Raw genomic sequence first — 22,441 nt, 5'->3', positions numbered from 1 at the left:
TGTGGCATCACCTTAAACCTGGGCATCTACTCTCCTCATTCTACACTCCAGTTTATGACCACTATGTCTGATTGAATAGGATAGTAGATTTCCTGGGATGGACACTATCTGATCACAATTCTTTACTACTCACCCTCTACTGGGGTAGGGCGGCCTCTGCTATGCCTACCTGGCACTTCCAACATGCTGCCTTGGAGGACCCAGCATTCTAGGCTATCTTGGCAGCTGGCATCAATAATTATTTATTTCAAAATTTATACCAGGAAAAACTCCTATCCATTTGTGGAGTGGGAGGCCTTCAAAGTGGTAAACGTTGGGTTCAGTATCCAGGCCTCTATAGGGTGCCGCAAATCTATCCTTCCAGACCTAAAGAGTGTTGAAAAGGATTACACTGCTGCGGAAAGGCACGCAGTTGGCCCCAGACACTCCATGACTCTATAACTCAGCTCCATGGAGCTGCCCTCATGATACAATTGCGCTGCCTCGATTACTCGGCCTACTCAGTCCAATCACCCTCAGAGGAGGACAAACCGGGCCACCTATTAGCATGGCTATACTCAAAGCTGAGGTGCAACCAACACAGGTGACGATGCTACAAGGTCCAGACAGAGCACTGCACCATTCTCAATTAGCTGTCCTCAATGTGTTACACCATTATTACCAAGTCCTCTCTGCCTCACTACTAGACATCACCCCAGCCAAGATAACCTAATTTCTGGACAGCATACTGTTACCTAGCTTTGGCAGACAGAATGTGATATACTTGATGCTCCCATCACTGTTCATGATGTGAGGAGGGATTGCCGACCTGGCTGCTGGTAAAGCACTAGGCTCAGATGGGCTGCCGGCAGAGTTGATTGTTGGTACCCTGGCACCAAAACTTGTTGAGACTTATAATGCAGCCCTTGAGGTCGGCTGGCTCTTTATCACCCTCCGTGAGGCCATTCAGACCTCAATAGTTGGCCCCTTGCCTTCATAAATATGGAGTACAAGATCCTCAGTAAAATTCTGGCTACTGAAATCCAAATGGGTGATCTCGTAACATGTAAATGCTGATCAGAATGGCTTTGTCCCTGGGAGGAATATCTGCCTGAATATTCGACAATGATATAGAGACATGGAAGCAATCCACTCAGATTGGCCTAGGGCAGCTGCCCTTGTTCTTGACTTGGAGAAAGTGATTGATACGTTTACACTGGGAGTATCTTTTCTTGGTTCTATACTGTTTTGGATTCGGAGCCCACACAATATGAATGATCTGCCTTCTATACACAGACCCTCTGATACGGAATTCGGTTCTAGGGACACATATCTGCCTCTATTATGGTTCCCAATCTCTCCCCTCCTGTTTGCGCTCTCTATGGCCCTGGTAATCAGCACGTGAAAAAACCTGAGGTATCCACCTCCCAGACAGAATTCACATAGTCTCGTTATGTGCAGTAGACAATCTCATGTACCTAAAAGACTTAGCATGCAAACATTCTCAAATTGCTCTCCTTCTTGAAAAGTTTGGGTCAGTATCAGGCGTTATGGTCAGCTAGAACAAGTACATTTTGTGACCCCTCCCCAACAGTTTACCCTGGGAGACAACGTAGTCTGTTGGGAAGGAGACTCCTTCGACTACCTGGGTATCCGTATGTTCCACTCCAACTGGTGACCTCTTAGAAGGGAACCTGACCTTAGCAATTGCATCCCGCCGTGTGCAAGCAGCATTCTGGCGCACACTCGTGCTGTCCGTCATGGGGCGCATAGCGGTTTCCAAGATGGTGATGCTACATTGCCTCTTATGTCACTTTGCCAACATGCCGGGGCTCCTACCCAAGAAATGTTTCTGAGCTTTGAACGGACTCTTCAGAGACTTTATATGGCATGGGTCTCGTTGCTTTGTCCAAACTATGCCTTTCATTGGAGCAGGGTGTACTTGGTGCCCCCAGTTTTGAATATTATTACTAGGCTGCTCAGCTCTAGGGATTGGCTCACTGGATGGTGGGGTGCTTCCTGGAAGAGACTTACACTGTGGTCCCACCTCTTACACTCAGCGACATTCTACCATTTTCAGTACATGGCGTCCCCCTTTGTGCAGGCCTTCCCTCCTGGTTTCAGTGGCATCACGCTGCCTGGCTTGAGGCCTTTTGACCACTAAATTAATTGCCCCTTACGTCCCAGCGATACCACTTCTGAGCTTATGCAGGCCTGTGGGACATCTATCGATTAGTGAGTTATCTCTTTGGGACTGAGCTAGCATAACAACATGGGTGACTTATTTTGGGATCGGCACTCAACACAATTCCCAGACCTGGTTGAACAAGTTAGTCTGCATGTAGGCCAGTTCCTTACTTATGGTCTGATACGCAACACCATCAGATGGGTCTGGTCCATACATGATGCAGAACCACCCATGCATGAACTGTTGAACTCTTTACACACAATGGGAATGGGCCACAGGCTTGTTACTTGGCTTAATTAGGCCTTGGTCAATCACACACGGGTATCATTACAGGCCACACAGAATACCTGGGAGGGCGAATTTTGCAGCGCATATTAGTAGGTTTTTCTCTGCGGCATCGGACTCCTGCACTAGATGCGCCTCTCCAGCAGCTGATTTCAAAAATATTCTCTGGGATTGCCCCTCTCTCCATAATTACTGGGCAAAAATATTAAGGGAACTCGAGGTGATCACTGGGCTGCCTGAGCTGTATTCTTGGGAAGTGGTTGCATTAGACACCCGAAGAAGCAAAAAGCAGCCTCTGATTCTTTCCCTTGGCACTGCTGCTTCCAAATACAACTGCCACTCATTGGAAGAACCCCAATCCCCCTCAGCTCCACTTGGCGCTAGTCCCTCAAGGTAAGGGTGGAGGCAAGAGGTGGCAACAGACACTGATTTGGACACCTTGGTGTCCAAGTTAACTGCGGCCTCCTCCTGAGCCCAGCTCCCTTACCTAAGGGGACCTGATTGACCCACACTCAGGCATAATTACCCCTATGTGGTGCATCATACCAAGGCACCCTTTGGCGCGGAGCTGGATGTGCTCTCACCCGTTAGACACCGTGTCATTTGATGACTGCGACCCCGCTCCCCACACTGTTGGCTCCAGCTATGTGCGTTTCTCTTTGGTTTAACTGAAGTCCACTGCATCCTTCTCTGCAGTTAATATGTTGAATTATCACATATCCTAAGCTCTACATGTTGTATACCTGGCACTCCCTAGCTCTCCCTCATCTGGGGCCAGTCTTCAGGCCAGATATTGTACTGCATCACACTCCATCCTTGACTATCAACATCACCTGTAAACACCACATACTGTGAGAAGGGCATGCATTGTAAATACTAGTAAACAATGAAATTGTTATCTTATACTCCTCAATGTATTAGTCTTGTTCATTTCGACAAAATGCTAATATATAAAAAACACCTTGAGGGATGAGGAAGGGAGGACAAGCCCTCTCGTCTAGGATGAACACCATCAATTGTGGGAAATGCCTTTGAGTTACCACACAGTTAGTATGAAACAGGACTTTGGAAGAAATGCAACATGCTGGCAAAACCGCAAAGGGGTGCATTTGTCACAAAGGGAATGTAAACCTTTCAGACTTACTAGAAGAAAGTCAATCTTGGATAAAGTAATTGATAGGACAGCAGCTCTTGATGTAACACGCATTCTAAAATGAGTTCTCTGGGCACCCTGAACCCTAGCTAAAACATTTTAGCAACCTCCTAACAGACAATAACCGAACAATTTCTCGGGTTTCTTCATTTTGCGTTATATAGCTATGTAAACGTCCAATCACAGAATATAATCGGGTCTCAATCACATCTAGAATGAACACCATCAATGGTGGGAAATGCCTTAGAGTTACCACACAGTTAGTATGCAACAGCAGTTTGGAAGAAATGCAACCCTTCACACATGCTGGGAAAACTGCAAAGGGGTACAGTTGTCATACAGGAAATGCAAACTGTTCAGACTTACTAGAAGAAAGTCAATCTTGGATAAAGTGATTGGTGTACTAGCAACTCTTTATGTAACAGGCAATGACAACATTTGTTTCCTGTGCGTCCTGAACCTTAGCTAAAACATCTTAGCAACCTCCTAACACGCGGAATCGGACCAATTTCTGGGGGTTTCTTCATTTTGGATGGTGCACAATTTAAGTACCTAATGTGAGCTACTGATGTGCATGTAAGGAAATAGACGTGTACTAATGCCATTGCTGAAGACTACACATAAGACATAAAGACTGAAGGACTAGCTTTTGGCCTACGTCTTTCTCGACAGGCCTGGCCTCAAAGGCTGCTGGGCGCCTGGGGGATACTTGCAACCATTTTGATCGTTTTTCTGCTTAATATTTTGTTTAATGGCCGTATTACATGAATTTTGTAGAAGCATTAAAAACAGACATTCTGTTTTAAAGCGGCGTTGCTGCTTGCGTCATAAGGAATGAAGCCTAAATTACAAAAACGTTTCAACTACCGGGCCACAATTACAGTATAGTGAAACTGTGCAATATTTGCTTTATTTCAATTATAAGAAATTAAGCAAACACTTCTTTTTTTCAAATGCGGAAGACGGGACTAATGGTCTGATTTAGCAATCAGTGAATCCACCCACCACAGTAGTGAATTATCCACCTCTATCAAAGTGGAGATGAAAAAAATGGCCACATTTTCTTTTCTTTTTTTTTTTATTTCAAAAGATTTTATTCAGAAATTTTAAGATACAGTACAGAGAGTATCGCAGAGGTGTTGCCGAGCTCTCCAGCGTAGAGGACCTGGTTTATCTTGCTGAGTCCCCCAATCCACTTTTAGAAGAGCACAATTTATGATAAAACAGCATCTGTAAATCTGGTAGTGATTGCGCCTGCTGGTGGGTTTTCGCCTGTATGTGCACACACTGAAACTGCACTTTCAGAGGAGGGATACATTGTAAATGCCCACATATGTAATCTGCGTATACAAATATCTGGGGAGTTTCAAGAATGTTAATGGCAATATCTCTACTTTTTCATGAAAGTCTACCACCTATTGTATGGAGAGTTTTACCAAGATAACCATTAGACAAGGTATCAGGTCAGCCACTCTATGCTGAGAGTCTAAGCCATCACCATGTCCCGTTCGCAGAGCTAGGGGAGCGATTGTCGTGCAATAGCCGCCATTTCCTGGATTGTAAATGAAACTTTATTATGCTGTCGTCTTTTTAGTGGGTTTAACTTTACCCTCCTTTAATTAAAGCCTTACATATTATAGTCCACATGTTCATGTACAAAATATTACTACTTCATTTCAGGGTACGTGCAGATTGCAAGTACAAGCTCCAGCAGAAGCAATGATATCCTCTCTGCTCAGACCCTCTGGAAAAATCCAATGTCTCCACAGAGACCAAATGCATGTCTCCAGTCACCAAAACATAGTGGCATACACAGCACCCAGCAAAACACTAAAGATTTCACATGGCCAAGAACAAAACCAGTCTATTCCTTGTTCAGTTTGGAGCAGAAACAGATGTGCAAAATGTAATACCTACATTCTCATTCATAGCCCACAATTTCTTCGTAAAATTTCTAAAACACTTGTCAAATGCTTTATAAATAATAAAAGTGTCATGATTTTTTCAGTGGTGTTAGAACACATTTTCTTTATTTTTGCCCACTTGTAAAAACATTTGTGAGTTAAGTTGCCAAGCAATCACAATTTTTCTATCTCCTATTATGCAAACACCAAATCAGTCAAAAATATATGTAGTCTGACACCAAGGGCCGTATTACGATATATATCAGGTGGACCACTGTGGAATCGGGACCGACCAACCACATTCCAATTTCTCCAGGGGAGCATACCCTGCAGTCAGAAACCGGCAGCAGCATAAGCCTCCATGGAGAAATGGGAGTTTTTGATAATCCCTGCACTGTGTGGCAGGCACCTCAAGGTGCATTCCACTTGGTGCAGGGATTGACAGGGGAGCACCATATGTGCCCCCCAGGCCTCCAACCGGAGGCCGTTGTTGCAAGGGGACCCTGCTAGAGTCCCCAAAGTCGCTTTCCAACAGAATTTTCATGTTGGAAAGCCAGAGCCTGTGGAAAACTGGCATCATAATCCCGACGGCGGAAACGTCGTACTTAAGGGATTACATGCCTTTTCCATTGGCCGATGGCTCCTTGAGCCCATTGGAACCAAGCCAGAATGACCATCCAGTTTCAATTGCGACCTCCAAATTCGTGATACAACAGTTGGAAATGAAACCGCAAGTCGGAGGCTTTCCGACCGACATCAAAATCAGGGCCCAAGTGTCAACTATCTGTAGTCCTCCCATGACATAGTCCCAAATCCCTGCGGCGTGTTTCTGACAACAAACAGCTGTCATGGGTGAACTATCCATATTTCACATCTAATTTCCTATAACTACATTGGAGTCAGCTGAAGACTTACAAATGTGACTGAATTGTGAAGTGAGAAAACTCATATTTAATTCTAACAAAGCCATTGATTCAAACAGATCCTTTAAGTATCCTTTTCTGTTATATTCCAATTTAATATAGGAAATGTGTCTAAGTACTGCAAAATATAATGATTTTAAATCACACTGGACTATTGGAAGAAGAGTGAAGCCTTGAAAAAGCATCTGCAATACAAATGTCAGTTGCTCTTATATGCAATGAGAAGATATAAACCTGCATGAACACTCTGAAAATAAGAAAAGCCTAAGGATAAATGAAACGAAGGAACAAGCATGGAATCAACGTGCATGTATTGGTTTGGTGCTTCCCAAACTCCACCCCTTGTTTCTCTTCCATATACCTATTCATAGAAGCCGGTACAATGTTTTGTAGACAGCACATGATATTACCCGGGGCATAGGCACACTATAGCAGATTGTTTTCACGCCATGTACTGCAGTGCTCTACTGCAAACTACCAGCATCAGCTCTGTTTTTCTATACAAACATCGTTCCACCTCATTTCATAACAGAATTGAAACATACCTTTAGTAAGTGCAGTTTTCCTCCAGAACTTCTTGTACAGATTAAAAAGTGCTTTGTAAATAAGAAGCATTGTCTTTCTCCTTCTTTTTTCAAAGAGAGGGATCCCAGACGGACTTTACTAAGTTTTCCCCTTTCAACAGATGGCACCTGAATAAGAGAACCTGCAATTAAAAAAAAGTGTAAATTAATATCTGTGCTATGCCGGCAAGTATTTTATCTGTTAAATGCATTTTATGTAACGTGGTAACTATACATGGAACTGGCATCTCTGTGCACCCCGTAAGCAGAGCAAACTAGATACCGAACATTGGGACATATGTAGGAAGCCTAATTGCGCTCGCAAATGCTGAAATTTGCAGAATTTCAGCATTTGCGATCGCAATTAGGGCAGTGTGCTATGTAGCACACAAAAACCCACATGCAAAATAAGGAATCGCAAAATTTGAGATTCCTTATTTTGCAATTGCATTTAAGAAATCGCAAATTGTGGTTCCTTAAATGCAATGTAGGAAGCACCCAAGTTGTGCAAATTTTGGTTTAAGGAATCGCAAAATACCATCAACTTAAGGTTGGTGGTAATTTGCGATTTCTTTGAAAAATGCACTTATTAGCATTTTTCAAAGTGCCATGTGGGTCACATACATGCCCTTAGGGCATGTATGTTGGCCACGTGTGCACACATGTTAATTTCAGGGGTGCAACAGGGTGTCCTATTGACACCCTTGCAACCCTGAAATTGCATTCTCAATTTGCGATTCTCTAATTGAGAATCGCAAATTGAGAATGTCTTCCAATTCATTTCTAAGGGCCTTCTAGCCCATAGGAATGAATGAGAAGGCATTCCTTATTTGCGAATCTCAATTTGCGATTAGCAAATAAGGAATAGTTGGGATTTGCTAAAAAAGTTGCTAATCCTACCTACATTTCGTTTTGCGATTCTCTAATTGCGATTCCCCAAAAATCGCTATTTGAGAATCGCAAAACAAAAATTACCTACATATGGCCCATTAACTGCTTCCCTAGGATCCGCAAAGGCTGCGCACACTACGACAGACCCATATGTTGTTTGAAAGAATGCATTCTGTCCAGTGAAGGTCACAGTCGGTGAACCAGCAGTGTCTATTTCTGTAAGTGCAGTTTTAACACAGGTCACAAAAGACGGCCACACCCAAGTAGACAGAGATTGTGGCAATAGAGCACAGAGACATGGCTGCGCGGGTGCGAGTGGGACATTCTGATACTTCTTCGTGACTATGTTAGAATTAAAGCAATCTTTGCTGCATCGCCTGTGTCCTAGGGTGCACTTTGGATAGGAGGATTTGAATCTTGAGGGTACTTTGTTCAATGAACAAAGTGAGCTGGTGACCTTCAGATTAAGATGAAGAATATTCTGAGAATTGTATCTAATCTATAATGATTTGCTCTGGTTCACAGACATTCAATTACAAGGTTTATTTCGGCAGAAGCATGTAAAACCTACATAGTTAGATATATTTTCATAGATAGGATTCCACAATCCTGCAGTGCGTGCGACCCGCCGGCAGCACCAACACGAACACAGGTACAGACCACAACAAGGGATTTGTAGATTTATGAAGTGCTTTATTCCGTCGATGGGAACGGCAACATGACGCGTTTCGTCCGGGAAACCCGGACTTGATCACATGACAGTCCCAGAGATACAAGTGGTTAAATACTGTCAGTCACTCCCCCTGACTCCTCCCATTAATGAGCATGGACATAGTAAACATACTGTTTCATGTTGTATCATTAAGATCGGCTGGCTATCACATTTACTTCAATGCCACAATTTTACATTAATAACATCATTGCATAAATAGAATTCATAAAGAAGGAAAAAATATATAAATATATAGTTCCTAAACTTTCTCCACATAGTGTGAGTAGAGATTGATCTAAATGGGTTCTAAGCCCTAAATTGGTACAAAAGGACACAATATATATATATATATATATACATATATAAATAATATAATATACATATATATACATTACAAATACAATGATAAAATCAATAAAAGTGATAAAAGTGCAGGGCAATAGATGTGTACATCATTCCAACAATTAACATAAATGTATTGTTTTGTCTGACTCAGGAACAACAATATAGGTTTCCATTTACAAAACCTATTTTGCAGCATTGCTGCCAGTTTCAGAAGAAATACAGGTCAACAATAGGGCAGATAGATATATGTTGAGCAATATTAATAGGATGACCACCTCGTCCATTCAGAATGCACCTCAGTGCATGGCACCCAGAATATGGGATAAAGGAAGGAGAAGTCTAACATGAATCTACGTATGACTTCCTATGGAACTCTCCTTATCCTCCCCAAACTTAGCATCCGTCATCCCATGCCTAATTGGTGCTGTATGCTGGTAGTGTTAATACTTACAATCATCTGAGGTCCATCTATTACTTCTCACTATGACAATTGTCGACCTTCACCTAGTCAGTCAACTATCCTCAAAGTTCCCAGTCTAGGCAGGTAGGTCATCTCTCAGTTCCACCACTCTATGTTTCGCAAGGCAAGCAGCCAAACACATAGAAATGTGCCCCTATCTTTCATGACATTTGTTGACAGCTATTGCGATCGTCTTCCAAACTCTACAGCATCAGGCACGCAATGTTGGGCTGGAACCTTTTGTCTACTCATATGTAGGAGTCATTTTACCAATTAGTAGTAATTTAAAGATCAGTTTCCATAATCTGCTGGTAACTTACTCCGACCACTGCAGACGTACTGTTAGGATAGCAGTGGCTGGGTACGCTTTCAGTTCAAACCCAATTATGGAATATATGGAGGTCCAACATCTTCTTACAAAACCAGGACATGCCCACTAAACATGAAGAGGTTCCCACTCCTACATAACTCTCACATTTTGTTAGGTATACTCAGAAACATTCTATGCACCTTGTTTGGGAATAACCACCCTATTATAATTTTCTCAGAGGCCGCTCTGTGTTGCATTGAAATACAGTGCATGTATTTATATATGTCTCTATATGATATACGACTTGCCTTGTGATATATCTGCACCAATATCTCTTCCCAAACTAGTTCAATTTTCTTCTTTTGAACACTGATGTCAGTAACCGGTATAAGACTAGGCTCCACCACTTTGTACCCTGGAGAGATGACATTTTTCTCCCTGTGTTATTGGTCTAGTAGTTGACTTCCTAATCGGTGACTGCATCATTCAGGGCTTTATTTGTTGGTACCAGACCCTGTCAGCTTCCTTCAGATTATATGCCTGCTTTGTAGTCTTCCAATAACCTGTTTTGTTCTTTAACAAACACAACTTACACTATTTTGCAATCAGCTTCTCTCCAGCTCTGAAAAGCTGAACCCACATTAGCCAGATGCAACTCTGGGTTATTGTGAATGTTGTCATCTTACACTTTAGTAATGTCTTGTCATGTATCTAGTAAAGTTCTTGTGATTCAGCTGCAATATAAACTTTGTGGGCAATGATTCTTAGTCACTCAGTTCAAGTCCATGTGGGCTCTCCCTGCTACAGTTCTGTAGCTGTGGACCCGGTGCTAGTCTGACTCCCGTTTAGACCATACACTGGTGAATAGAGAGGCTGGACTCCTCCATCTGGATTTCAGACTCTATGTATAGAAGTTAAACTGCATGGGTATTATAACAGAAACTTTTAGGGTTGATACAAGTGATAGGCCCAGAGTCAGAAGAGGAACTAGAGCCTTACGAGTTGCTTTAGTTGGCTAGACAGGAAAATAACCAAATAAGACCCCACCTTAAAGCACATGAAAGTTTCTAGGATAATCCTTTAATGATCATTTCTATGTAATGAAGGATGAGGGGACACCTGCCACTGTTGTTCAATGTGCATCAAATGTAGTCAAGTATTTTTTAGGTCTGGCCTAAAGACAGCTTTAGCTGTCTTGCCAGCCTCATGTTTTCTAAAGAACATACAAAAAGAAAATATATTACTTTGTGGCGGTAGTTATAGTTATGTTTGTTTTTCCATAGAAAGAGCATTTTTTGGTTTGCTAATAACTTGACCTAATTTGTAAATCTTTACAAATTTTCCCCCAAAAAATGGTTCATTGACTTCAGCTCCTTTCTGGACAGGTTTGAATTGATCCGTCAAGCGAGGGGCAAGAAAAAAGATGTTCCTAAAACACAAAAACCCCATGCATTTTCCATAGACTTCTTTAGACAAGGCTACAGCAAAAACTGCTGAACTGACTTACACCAAATTTGATAGGAAGCTAGATCTTGGTTCACAGATTGTGCTTTTTGTAATTTGGTGTACTTTCATTCAGTAGTTTTTGAGAAATGAAGTGACAAAAATAAACGTATACCTGGATGGTTGGGTCAGAGAGAGTCTTGACTCTCATGGGAGCGCCAATTTAAAAATAGAGCGTTCTGATTAGCCCAGGGACCTTTATTTCCATTGGGGCCATCTCACTCCTGCTGGAGCCAGATTCCCAAGGAAGTGAGCACTCTGGTTGTCTGCCAGCAACATGAGAAAAATATTTCTGGCAGCACTTACAGGACTAGGGGATTTAGTCCCCTGTCCTGACATTAAAAAAAAGAATAATATAAGGGGGCAGGGTAGGGATACCCTGACCGCAAAGCCCCATAAAGGTGACCCAGAGGGATCCCCCCTGGGGCAAAAGAAAAAAAAAAGAGCAATTAATTCTATGATCCCTCAAGACTCTCACAGTGTCAAAAACTAAAATGGCGGCCAGGCCGCATTTAATTACGGTATGCTCCAGGGAGCCCACTCGAGGCTGTACCATAAAAGGGAATCGGCTGCATGGCCCCCTCCCTGATCTGGCAGAGGCCCAGGGGAGCCCACCCGGGCTCCCCAATTACTTTTTATGGGAAAGGGGACCCCTCTCCGAGTCTCCAGAGGTGCCAAGGAGCCCAAACCTGGGGCTGAAACTTTTCAAAATTGGGAGGGACCCCTCCTCCCGAGCCACAAAGGGAACCAGGGAGCCTCCTGCATTGCCAATTATTTCTAGGGAGGGAGCCCCCCATCTGAGCCAATAATGGCCCCAGGGATCACACTTCCTGGGGCCAGCTTGCAAGCTATGTTCCAGGGACCACACCCCCGGGACATAGCGGTTTCCCTGCCTGCACTGGTGGAAACCTGTTTTTAACTCTCCTGCCAAGTAGTAACTATCACATTATAAAATGTGTTTTTTATGTAGATTTCTGAGTAAAAAAAAAATCTTCATATCACACCTAAATATAACATTACCATAACCTTTTTCAGTGAAAAAAATATATATAAATATATATATATATATATATATATATATATATATATATATACACAGCCATGTTGAACAACACTGTCCAAGACGACATGTTATAGGCTGTTTACGACTCAAATAGCTATATGTGGCTGCAGGTGCAATACTAGCTGGAGGCTCAATATAGATAACAATATGTTGTGCAATCCCAACGAGTTCACTTTAGGAGTTAGAGGACACCACACACTAGGGGTAATGCAGAATTTAAATGTCATAGACATGACTATGTGCAGTAACCAATTTTCCAAGATGCAATTTGGGTTCATCAGTATTTTGAAAGCATTCCTCCCCTTACAATCTTGCATCAATTGCAATGAATTTTATTAATTTCATTAATATTGGGTATTTGGTTTAGTTCCTAAGGATGGACGTCTTAATAACGAGACATAGAAATTTTGGTTGAATTACATCGTGGTCGAATGTTTTCCCAGCACCAGAATGTTTTATGTATAATAATTTTACAAATTTGAATATTACTGGTTGTGTTTACTTTTTGCACTCTCTTTACATTTATGCACTGTAAAGTACATCGTATAATGATATGTATTTGTTATGGCGCTATAAGATGGCCACCGAGGAATTCTTGAAATGTAAGGACATTGGTATATTTAGTCTGTCTTTAATTTTCGCAAGCAAATGTTGCTGACCAATTAGCTGAATGTATTTAATGACATTAAAACATTGGCATCTTGACACTGACAAAGGCCAAGTGTCGAAACATGTCTGTCAAGTTGTGTTTTTGGCGAATAAACACTTGTAAGGCATTTCTCTGTGAATGTGCAGTTTGTTTTAGAAAAAGGAATGAACCATGTTTTCATAGGAAAAGCATTTTGTGACTTGCCTATATATTTGGCGCCGGTTGAAAAATCTTCACAAACTTTTCCCAGAAAAGTGTACCGGTCATTCAATTTGTGTATGGAAAGTTTTCGGGTGATCCCATCAAGCAGGGTCCCGAGAAAAGGGAGGTAAGGGGTGTAAAAGAAATGTGCTTCCGATGTTAATTCCCATAGAGATTTTGAACATGAGTACAGCACGAACTGCTACAGCAAATTTGTCAGAATGGTATCTCTTAGTTCAGAAAGCACACTTTTTGTTATTTGGTGTAAATCCATTCAGTAGTTTTTGAGAAATTAAAGAAAAAACAAAAATATATGTCTAGGGGCATGGATCCTCCGAGGATCCGACAGTCCCATGCTGATATCTGAATGGCTGCCAACACTTAAACCAGGAAGTGTTGGCAGCAGTCTTGGGACCAAGCTTCAACATAGGTCCCTCCTCCTATGGCTCTATTGAGCCCCGGGGACCACCACCACCCGGGGCTTTATTATTGTAATGGAGGGGGCCATCTAGACCCCCCCTCCATGGGCAGAAGGGAGCTCTGGGGACCACCATCTTTCCGTGGCTTTATTATTAAAATGGAGGGGGCTGAGCGGGCCCCTTCCTTGGGATGTTTGAAGACCCAGGGATTCCTACCTCCCTAGGATTAATAAATACTAATGGGGGTGGTACCCAGGGACCACTGCCAACCGGGGCAAAATACTTCTTGAAGAAAGGGAGGGGGACCCATCCCGGACCACCACCTTCCCGGGGCCCATGCTATTTAAAGGTGGGGGCTGCACACCCCTTTCCTGGAGTCATTACTGGCCCTGGGGCCACCATCCCTAGGGCCGGCTCTAGCTATCTCATGAGCAGCCAATGCTCGGGAGATAGCTGCTTGCTTTTGCTTGGTAGGAGCTGTGGCAGCACCCACCAAGCAAAAGCAAACACTAACTCTGCTCCCAGCAAGCAGGAGCTGTCAAACTGTTTCCGCTTGCTGGTAGCGGAGTTTTCATCTGTTTCCCTTCCCACTGGCATGCGGGCAGGGAAATAGATGAAAGAATATCTCCTGCATGCAGGGAACTGCATTTCTAGCAGCTTCATGCATGCAGGCGCAATGCCTGCTTCCACAGAAGGCAAGGAGCTGGCTGGGACAGCGCGGACCTTGAGGCTCCCAACACAGTCCCCAACAATACACACTGGGTACCCTGAGTGGGGCCAGGGTACCCAGGGAGATGTGGCCAAGACCTGGGGGATGGAGTCCCCAGGGCCGAAATTGGCCCAGTGAGGAGGGCAGTGCGGCTCCTTCACCCACTGAATTGTGGCTCGTCCTAGGGGCATTAGGTCCCCGGGGCCAAAATCGGCTCAGTGAGGGGTTTGCGCGCTCCCCCCCCCCCCCTCTTCAATGCAGAAGAGGAAAAACAGAGGACAGAAAATGAGAAGAAAAGGCAAAACAGAGCAGAAGAGAGAAAAACAAAGGGAAGTAAAATTTGCAGAAAAAGGCAAAGCAGATCGCAGAAAAAGTACCAGAAAAGGCAAAACAGAGGGCAGAAAAAAAAGAAAAGGCAAAAGAGAGTGGAAGAGGGCAAAGCAGAGGACAGCAAAACAAGCAGAAAAAGGCAAACAGAGGCCAGACAAATGAGTAGAAGAGGCTAAACGAGGGCAGACAAATGAGCAATATAGGCAAAACAGAGCAGAAGAGGGTAAAACAGAGGGCAGAAGAACGAGCAGTGAAGGCAAACAGAGAGCATAAAAAAAGCAGATAAGGCAAAACAGAGCTGAAGAGGGCAAAACAGAGGGAAGGAAAACAAGCAGAAAAGGCAAAATGTGGGGCAGAAAATCAAGGAAAGGCAACACGAGGGCAGAAAAATGAGCAGAGAAGGCAAAAAAGCAAAAGAGGGCAAAACAGAGAGCAGAAGACCAAGCAGTGAAGGCAAAACAGAGAGTAGAAAACGAGCCGAAAAGGCAAAACAGGGTGCAGAAAAACGAGCAGGAATGCAGAACAGCAGAAGGCAAACCAGAGGGCACTCAGACACTCACACACCCACTCACAAACCCACTGAGACCATCATACACCTACTCACAGACCCACTCAGACACTGACACACCCACTCACAGACCCATTCAGACACACCCTCCCATTCGCAGACCCACTCAGAGTCATGCACCAACTCACAGACCCACTCAGACTCACACACCCACTTAACAACGTATGCACTCATGCACAGACCCACTCAGAAACTCATGCACTCACTTACATACCTACTCAGAGACTCACACACCCACTTACAGACACACTCAGACACTCACTCACAGACTGACTTACACACTCATGGAGGCACTCACAAACCCACTCTGACACCCACACACAGACCCAGTCAGACATCCATGCACCCACTCACAGACCCACTCACACACCCAGAGCCACTCTTATACAGCCACTCCAAGACCCACAGAGACACTCCCATACCCACTTACACCCACTGAGACACTCAAGCACTGACTCACACACTCTCAAACTTTACATGTTACAGTTAGGAAATAACATTTTAAAAATCTTCGAAATTCAGTTAAAAAACCAAAGGTCACTGGGGCGTTATATTTAGCAAATAACATTTATAAAACCTTAGAAATGTATTAAAAAAAACAATGGTTAGAGGGACGTTACAGCTAGTGAATAGAATTCTAAACAAACATAGAATTTTGCATGTTAGGCCCAGGTTTTACTTGTACAAAACCATTGAAATTCAGCAGTTATAGTTAACTGAGCTAACAATCACTTATGCCCTGGCAATGCACTGCTTATGACCTCACATATTACATCACTCATGACATGGTCAGTGATGTCATTGATGACATCTCAAATGACATCATCCACAGACAAACTCACACACCCACTCCCACCCCTATTCTACCTCTCAAACACGCAGCCATACCCGCACAACCACTCCCATACCCATTCACAGACCCAAACAAGTACTCACTGAACCACTCACTCATCCATAAAGCCACTCATACATCCACACACTCATTCATACAGTCACTCTCACAATCACTGACTTACTTATACAGCTACTCATACAACCAGTCACTCACCCATACAGCTACACACACACACACACATATTCACCTATATAGCAACTCGTAGATCCACTCACTCACCCATACAGACTCTCAACACAACTACTCACTCATCCATATAAGCACTTACACACTTCCTCACATACCCATACAACCAATTACACACCCATTCACACATCCATACAAGCACTCCCACACCTGTTCACTCACCCTTACTGCCATTCACACAGACACTCACCCTCCAATACAGCCACTTGCACACCCTTTCACTAACCCATACAGCCACTCACACAGCCACTTGCTCACCCACACGGCTACCCACACACCCACTTATACACCCATAAAGCCACTCACACACCCATACAGCCACTCACACACCCACTTACACACAGATACATACATTCACACAGCCACTCTAATAATATATGTTAGAAGCAGTATCCCTCTTTAGTCGTACACCTAGTATACTAATTTAACTATTGTAGAAGTCTAGTATATATGTTTAACAATCATATACTCTTAGAAAATACTTGTAAACAGAAACCCATTCACACACCCATTCACAGACATATAGATCCACTGAGACACCCACTAAGAAAACAACACAGCCACTCACCCACCAACTGACAGATCATACAGCCACTCACACACACATATGTTAGAAATAGTACCATTCATTAGTACTACAGAAAGTATACTAATTTAACTTATGTAATAGGTTAGTATATATCTTTAAACTTAAACTTTTACGAAACGCTCACACTCACGAGACGATATCATCAGGGATGTCATTTGAGATGTCATGAGTGATGTCACTGTCCATGTCATGAGTGATGTAATATGTGAGGTCATAAGCAGTGCATTGCATGGGCGTAAGTTATAGTTACCTGCTGAATTTCAATGGTTTTGTACAAGTGAAATCTGAGCTTCATATAACGTCCTGTAACCTTTTTGTTCATACGAATGTTATCCTGAAACCCTTCCAATTACACTGAAACATTAAACTCCATCTCATATGTATTGTAATTAACAAAATTTGGAATTAGTAGTTGACAAAAAACTGAAGTTCATTGTCAGTTACCACTGTTACAAAATAGGGGAGCTAGAAAGTCATACTTTCAAAAAACAAGATGCATGATCTGCCTCTTCTGGCCTAATAAAAACTGCTCCCTTTAATAGAAAATTGTTAATGGGCCTTACGATTTTAGAAAATTGATGAATGAACTTCCTATAAAATTTAGAAAAGAAGAAACAACTTTGAATAGTGTTTATTGAGGTTGGTATGGATCTATGTCATGACCCTTGAGGTATGTGGTCAAGATGAAATGAATGGGCTCCAGTGCAAATTCACCACACTCCACCAAATAAGAGCTATGGGAACTCCAGGTTCCTGTTAGCAAAACAGGGAAAGGGAGGATAAAATAAACACACCAGAGGTTGTTGATTCATTTAGCAGCATTTCAGGTTGGTACCCATCTCTCTTAATCTTTCTCAAAGGCATTATAAGGTCTACACACCCCAGTGGTACAGCTAGTCTAACCATAATTGACCACTGGGCTAAAAATCAATCGAATCAATGACAAAATATCGACCTAGAAAATATCGACCTACAGAAATAAAGGTCAAGGTCAAAAGGTAAGTTTATTTAGATCATAATCTTTAAACCAATATACAATATACAGTACTATATGCATTAAAAAAATATTATCTATTGACAACAGTTCAAACAAGCTCTCATTGAAATCTAATTTCTTAAAAGAAGGGTGTAAATGGTGTTCTCACAACGTATAACATTAGGAGATGGGTGCACATATTAACAATTACTCCAAATGATTTTTGTCCTAATAAAAATTCTTAAAACAGGTTTTCTCTAGACAATTTTCTATCTAAAACATTAAAACCTGATCCTAGCTTTTTATAAAACTCTGTACATCCTTTATAAATTTCCCAAGTGCAATTGCAATATCAAGGTTTGGGAGTTCGCTAATTAGCTCGAGTGCTTGTCTCCTATTGCTTATCTCATATTTTATAAATATTGGACGCAGCCAAAGTTTACGTTGATCTAAAATATTTATACAGTCCAACAAAAAGTGCACTATATCCCCTTTTGTACCCAACCTGCATTTACAGTGCCCATTTGGGTCCAATATTTTGGTTTTGAGTTCTTTATATGATATCCATGGGTTAATCCCAATGCGTAGTCTTAGGATTTCTTCTCTATACAGCGGGTTAGGTAGCAAATCCAGGTAAGGGAACCAGGTTTCCTTTCCCCATGCGTTCATCATAAAGTCCACTGATATTTTCTTTCCAAGATATTCCCTGTCGATGCTTCTAGTAACAGCTAGGGCATTGGATCTTAGTTCGTGTTTTGAACACTCTATTGTCAGTAGGTCCCGGGATATGTCCACTTTTATATTTCCACAGGCTAATAGCAATCTCTTCCTACACATTTTTGCCCAATTTAGGTCGCTTTGTTGTATTTCATTTCGGCACCACTGTGCAACCTTTTGATCATTTCCAAGGCGATTCCAGAATCTGATTACTGCACATTGTGCCTGGACCCCCCAAGCAGTTGTCCCTATCTCCGTTCTTATGGCTTGCACCATTGCCGATTGGGGTAGGGACAAAAGCTTTTTCAAGCATTTTCCTTCCCCTACGTCCCAGACTCCCTTACCGCTCAAATAAAGGATTTCTGCTCCGTAGAGGACTTGTGGTGGAATCATAGCATTAAAGGCTTTCAATAGTGGTCGATGCGACTTGTCCCCATAATCCCGGTTAAACATTTTTAACCCGGCAATTGAGGTTTGTGCCTTCGCTTTTTGGGCTTCAAGGTGTGTTTGCCAATTTAATTTTTTGTCGAACCACACCCCAAGATATCGATATTCATTTACCAGTTCTAGTTTAAGATCCCCCAATTAAACTGAGATGCTTTTTCCCCAAAGCATAACATTTTTGTCTTGTCTAGATTTACCTTTAAAAATAACTTTTTACAATATTCATTAAAAGAGTTTAGTTTCCTTTGAAGACCGATTTCTGTTTGATCCACTATTACTAGATCATCTGCATACAGCAGACACGGCACCTTTTTGCCATCCATCCTTGGGCTGGCGCTTCCCTTCACCTCGAGGCATTTGGGTAAGTCTGATAGGAAGATAGAGAATAACTGGGGGGCCAGTACGCAGCCTTGCCTTAGGCCGTTTCCAATAGGAATTTTCAGTGTTAGTGACCCCTCGGTGTCCCTAACCACTTGGGCCCAGTTTTCCCGGTGTAGTTCTTTTAATACCGTCAGTAAGTCACTTGGGATATTTTTATTTATTAATATCTCCCAGAGACAGTCCCTATCCACTGAGTCAAATGCGGCTCGGAAGTCCACGAAGCAGCAACAGAGTTTTCCGTTCTGCTCTGTCGACTTCCTTGCCAATGCCCATAGGGAGAAGCAGTGGTCTATCGTTGAGTGTCCTGCTCTGAATCCTCCCTGTTCAGTCGTAATTACTGAATTCTCCTCAACCCAGACATTCAGTCTTTTTAAAACTAGTTTAGAAAAGACCTTTTCCCCTATGTCTAAGAGGTTTATCAACCTGTAGTTTTGCGGTTCACCTGGGTTACCCTTTTTATGTATTGGTCTAATTATAGCCCCCTTCCAATTTGTTGGCATTTTTCCCTCGGTTAGGATTAGTTGGAAAAGGTGAGAGAAAAACTTTGCCCACCAGTTTGTTTGAAATTTAAGGATTATGGCTGGTAGGTTATCGGGTCCTGCAGCTCTGGTTAGGTTCAGTTTCTTAAGTATTTCTGCCACTCGAACTTCTACAAAGTCTAATTTAAATTCATTTGAGATTTCCTGCCAACTTGGTGGCACTCTTGCTCCTGAGACCCGTCTGGCTTCATACAATTCCCTTATGTATTTATCCCAGGCTGCCTCGCTTATGACGCAAATCAAGTTCCCAGCTGGGGGAGAAGATGCTGCTTTTATCAATTTCCAAAATTGTCTCAGGTTCTTATTTTCGATTGATTCTAGCAGCTCTCCCCAGCATTTCTCTTTTTACTCCCTTTTTGCGACAATGACCATCTTTTTAAACTCTATTTTTAGAGAGGATATATATTTTTCCCTTTCTTGGTTAAATTCTTTCTTTTGTTTTCTGGCTACTGCCCTTATCTCCCTTTTTTTTTTGGGCAGTCCATTGAAAACCATTTCAGACGGCTTGCGTGGTTATTTAAGCTTTTACTTTTAGTCTTTTTTAATTCTATCCTTAAACATTGGACTGATTGGGCAATTTTCTTCTCGTACCATTTTAGATTTAGCTTTTCAAAGTTTACTAGTTCTGTTTTTTGTTGGAACACTTTTAACTTTTCCACATATTCTTCGGTTACTCTGGTTGTTGCCCTTTTTGGGTACTCCATTTCTTGGTGAATCACCTTTACCCTTGGTTCCACCCTTCCCCATTTTAGTTTTACGGTGAGAAAGTTATGATCGCTACCCTCACCGTGAAGAACATTAAAGTCCTGCGCTAAGGGGAAATTCCAAGCTGGCATAAGGATATAGTCAATTGGGGAGTTTTGTAATCCTTTTTTAAATGTCTTCTTTGCCGGACAGTCTGTTTTAAACCTGCCATTTAGACAAAAGAGTCCCTTTTCCCCCAAGAAATTGACCAATTCCCAATCCAGCTTTGAGGGGTCACATGGTGGGAAATTAGCGTGGCTTATACCATAGGTATCTAATAATTCTGAGTACCAACGGTCGGTCTTCACTGGGTTTAACTTATGGTTAAAATCCCCTAAGATTAATATTATATCTGAGGAATACCTTTCAAAGATATCCTCTATGTCCTGTTTGAAGTTTCCCATCTCTCTTACATAGTCACCTACATTGTCCGACTGTATATATACATTTATGACAATTAGCTTTCCATAGTACTTATCCTGTGAGAGATGGTTTATCCTGCATACCAATAACCATGTACACTTTACTTCTAACAATAACACATTTCTTAAAATTTTTGTTGAAATAAGAGTCATTATTCCCCCCGAGGGGCGGCCAAACCTTTGTCTCGTTGCTGGGCGGTTTAGCTGATGGTAGCCCTCGAAGATAGGGGTATCACCGCATGCCCAAGTCTCTTGTAGGCAGGCAATTGCTACTTCGTTTACTTCATCCTTTATTTGTTCTCTTTTTAGGATATTGCCTAGCCCATTTATATTCCACGTTAAGAGACTTAGGGCAGACGGCACCCCCCTCTCCTATTCGATCTCGCTTAGTCCCCCAGCTGCCCCACTTCCATCCATATCGCACTCAATTGAGTCACCTCAATGACTGCAATGGCTCCAGTTGCCCCACCAATCCCCTTTTGCAGTATTATTTATCACTATCCTTAGTTGGTTACCTGCTTCATCTTTGCCCTGATCTAATCTCACCTGTCTCTTCCTTAAGCCTGCATGACAATTTAGGAAGTCCCTTCCTAGCGGTACCTTACCCCTTAGGTCTTTTTCGGTCAGCACTTTTACTCCCTCTTTAAGTATCTCACTGGCTGCCCTCAAAATTGCTTTCTTTACCAAGTCTGAATATAACCATACTTTTGTTATGTCTCTGCCTAGCATGCTGTCGATGAAACCCACCTGTCTTAGATCTTTTGTATCGATCCCACTCAGGCTTACACATTTAGAGAAGATAGCTAAAATTTTTGATCTATTTAGGGGTTTTATTTTTCTTGACTTCTTACCCCTTTGGCCATCCTCAGCTGATTCTAGGTAGACCCATTTATTGTTCCCCTGATCCTCTCCCATCTCTAGGGGTGCTATGGTTGCCTATCTTGGACCTTGTTTCCCTGTTGCACCCATTTCTATCTCAATTGGCTGGGATATATTTCCCAGGTTACAATATCTCGGGGGGGGTCTGCTTTTGGCTTTTCGGTGGGGTGGTGATTCTCTGGCTTAAGGGTTTGTTCTTTTGTATTTTCTCTTTTGGGGCCTTACCAGACTGCCTCTTTCTCTGTGTGAATGGGGTCTTCATTACCGCTTCCCTTTCCGAGGGTCTGGTCTGTACAAAGGACTGAGCCATTGCATTTAGTGTACCTCCCGTATCCTTTCTCTTGATCTTTCCCTTAGGCGCTACCTGTCTGGCCTGCTTTTTGTCTACCCTACTGTTAGAACCCGGGGTCTCTGGTTGGCAGAGGTAAGTACCTTAGACCAAGTAGGGACCCTTGCTTCTAGTCAGGGCGAAGGAATAACCCTCTGAGATAACCCCTGCTCACCCTCTAGGTAG

At 42.6% G+C, this 22,441-nt stretch overlaps 1 protein-coding gene across 2 annotated transcripts in view; it reads right to left on the bottom strand.

The window, feature by feature from the left end:
- The window catches only part of RASGRF2 (Ras protein specific guanine nucleotide releasing factor 2), a 1,720,695-nt gene that overhangs the window by 855,799 nt on the left and 842,455 nt on the right, over positions 1-22,441 (bottom strand). For both annotated transcript variants that reach the window (XM_078675315.1, XM_078675317.1), the window contains exon 10: positions 6,978-7,138. In XM_078675315.1, the coding sequence (XP_078531441.1) occupies positions 6,978-7,138 (161 nt within the window). The remainder of the gene's footprint in view (positions 1-6,977; positions 7,139-22,441) is intronic.

The sequence above is a fragment of the Lissotriton helveticus genome, chromosome 2_1 (assembly GCF_964261635.1).
Source record: "Lissotriton helveticus chromosome 2_1, aLisHel1.1, whole genome shotgun sequence".
Classification (NCBI taxonomy): Eukaryota; Metazoa; Chordata; class Amphibia; order Caudata; family Salamandridae; genus Lissotriton; species Lissotriton helveticus.
This window is presented reverse-complemented; position numbering and strand designations above follow the sequence as displayed.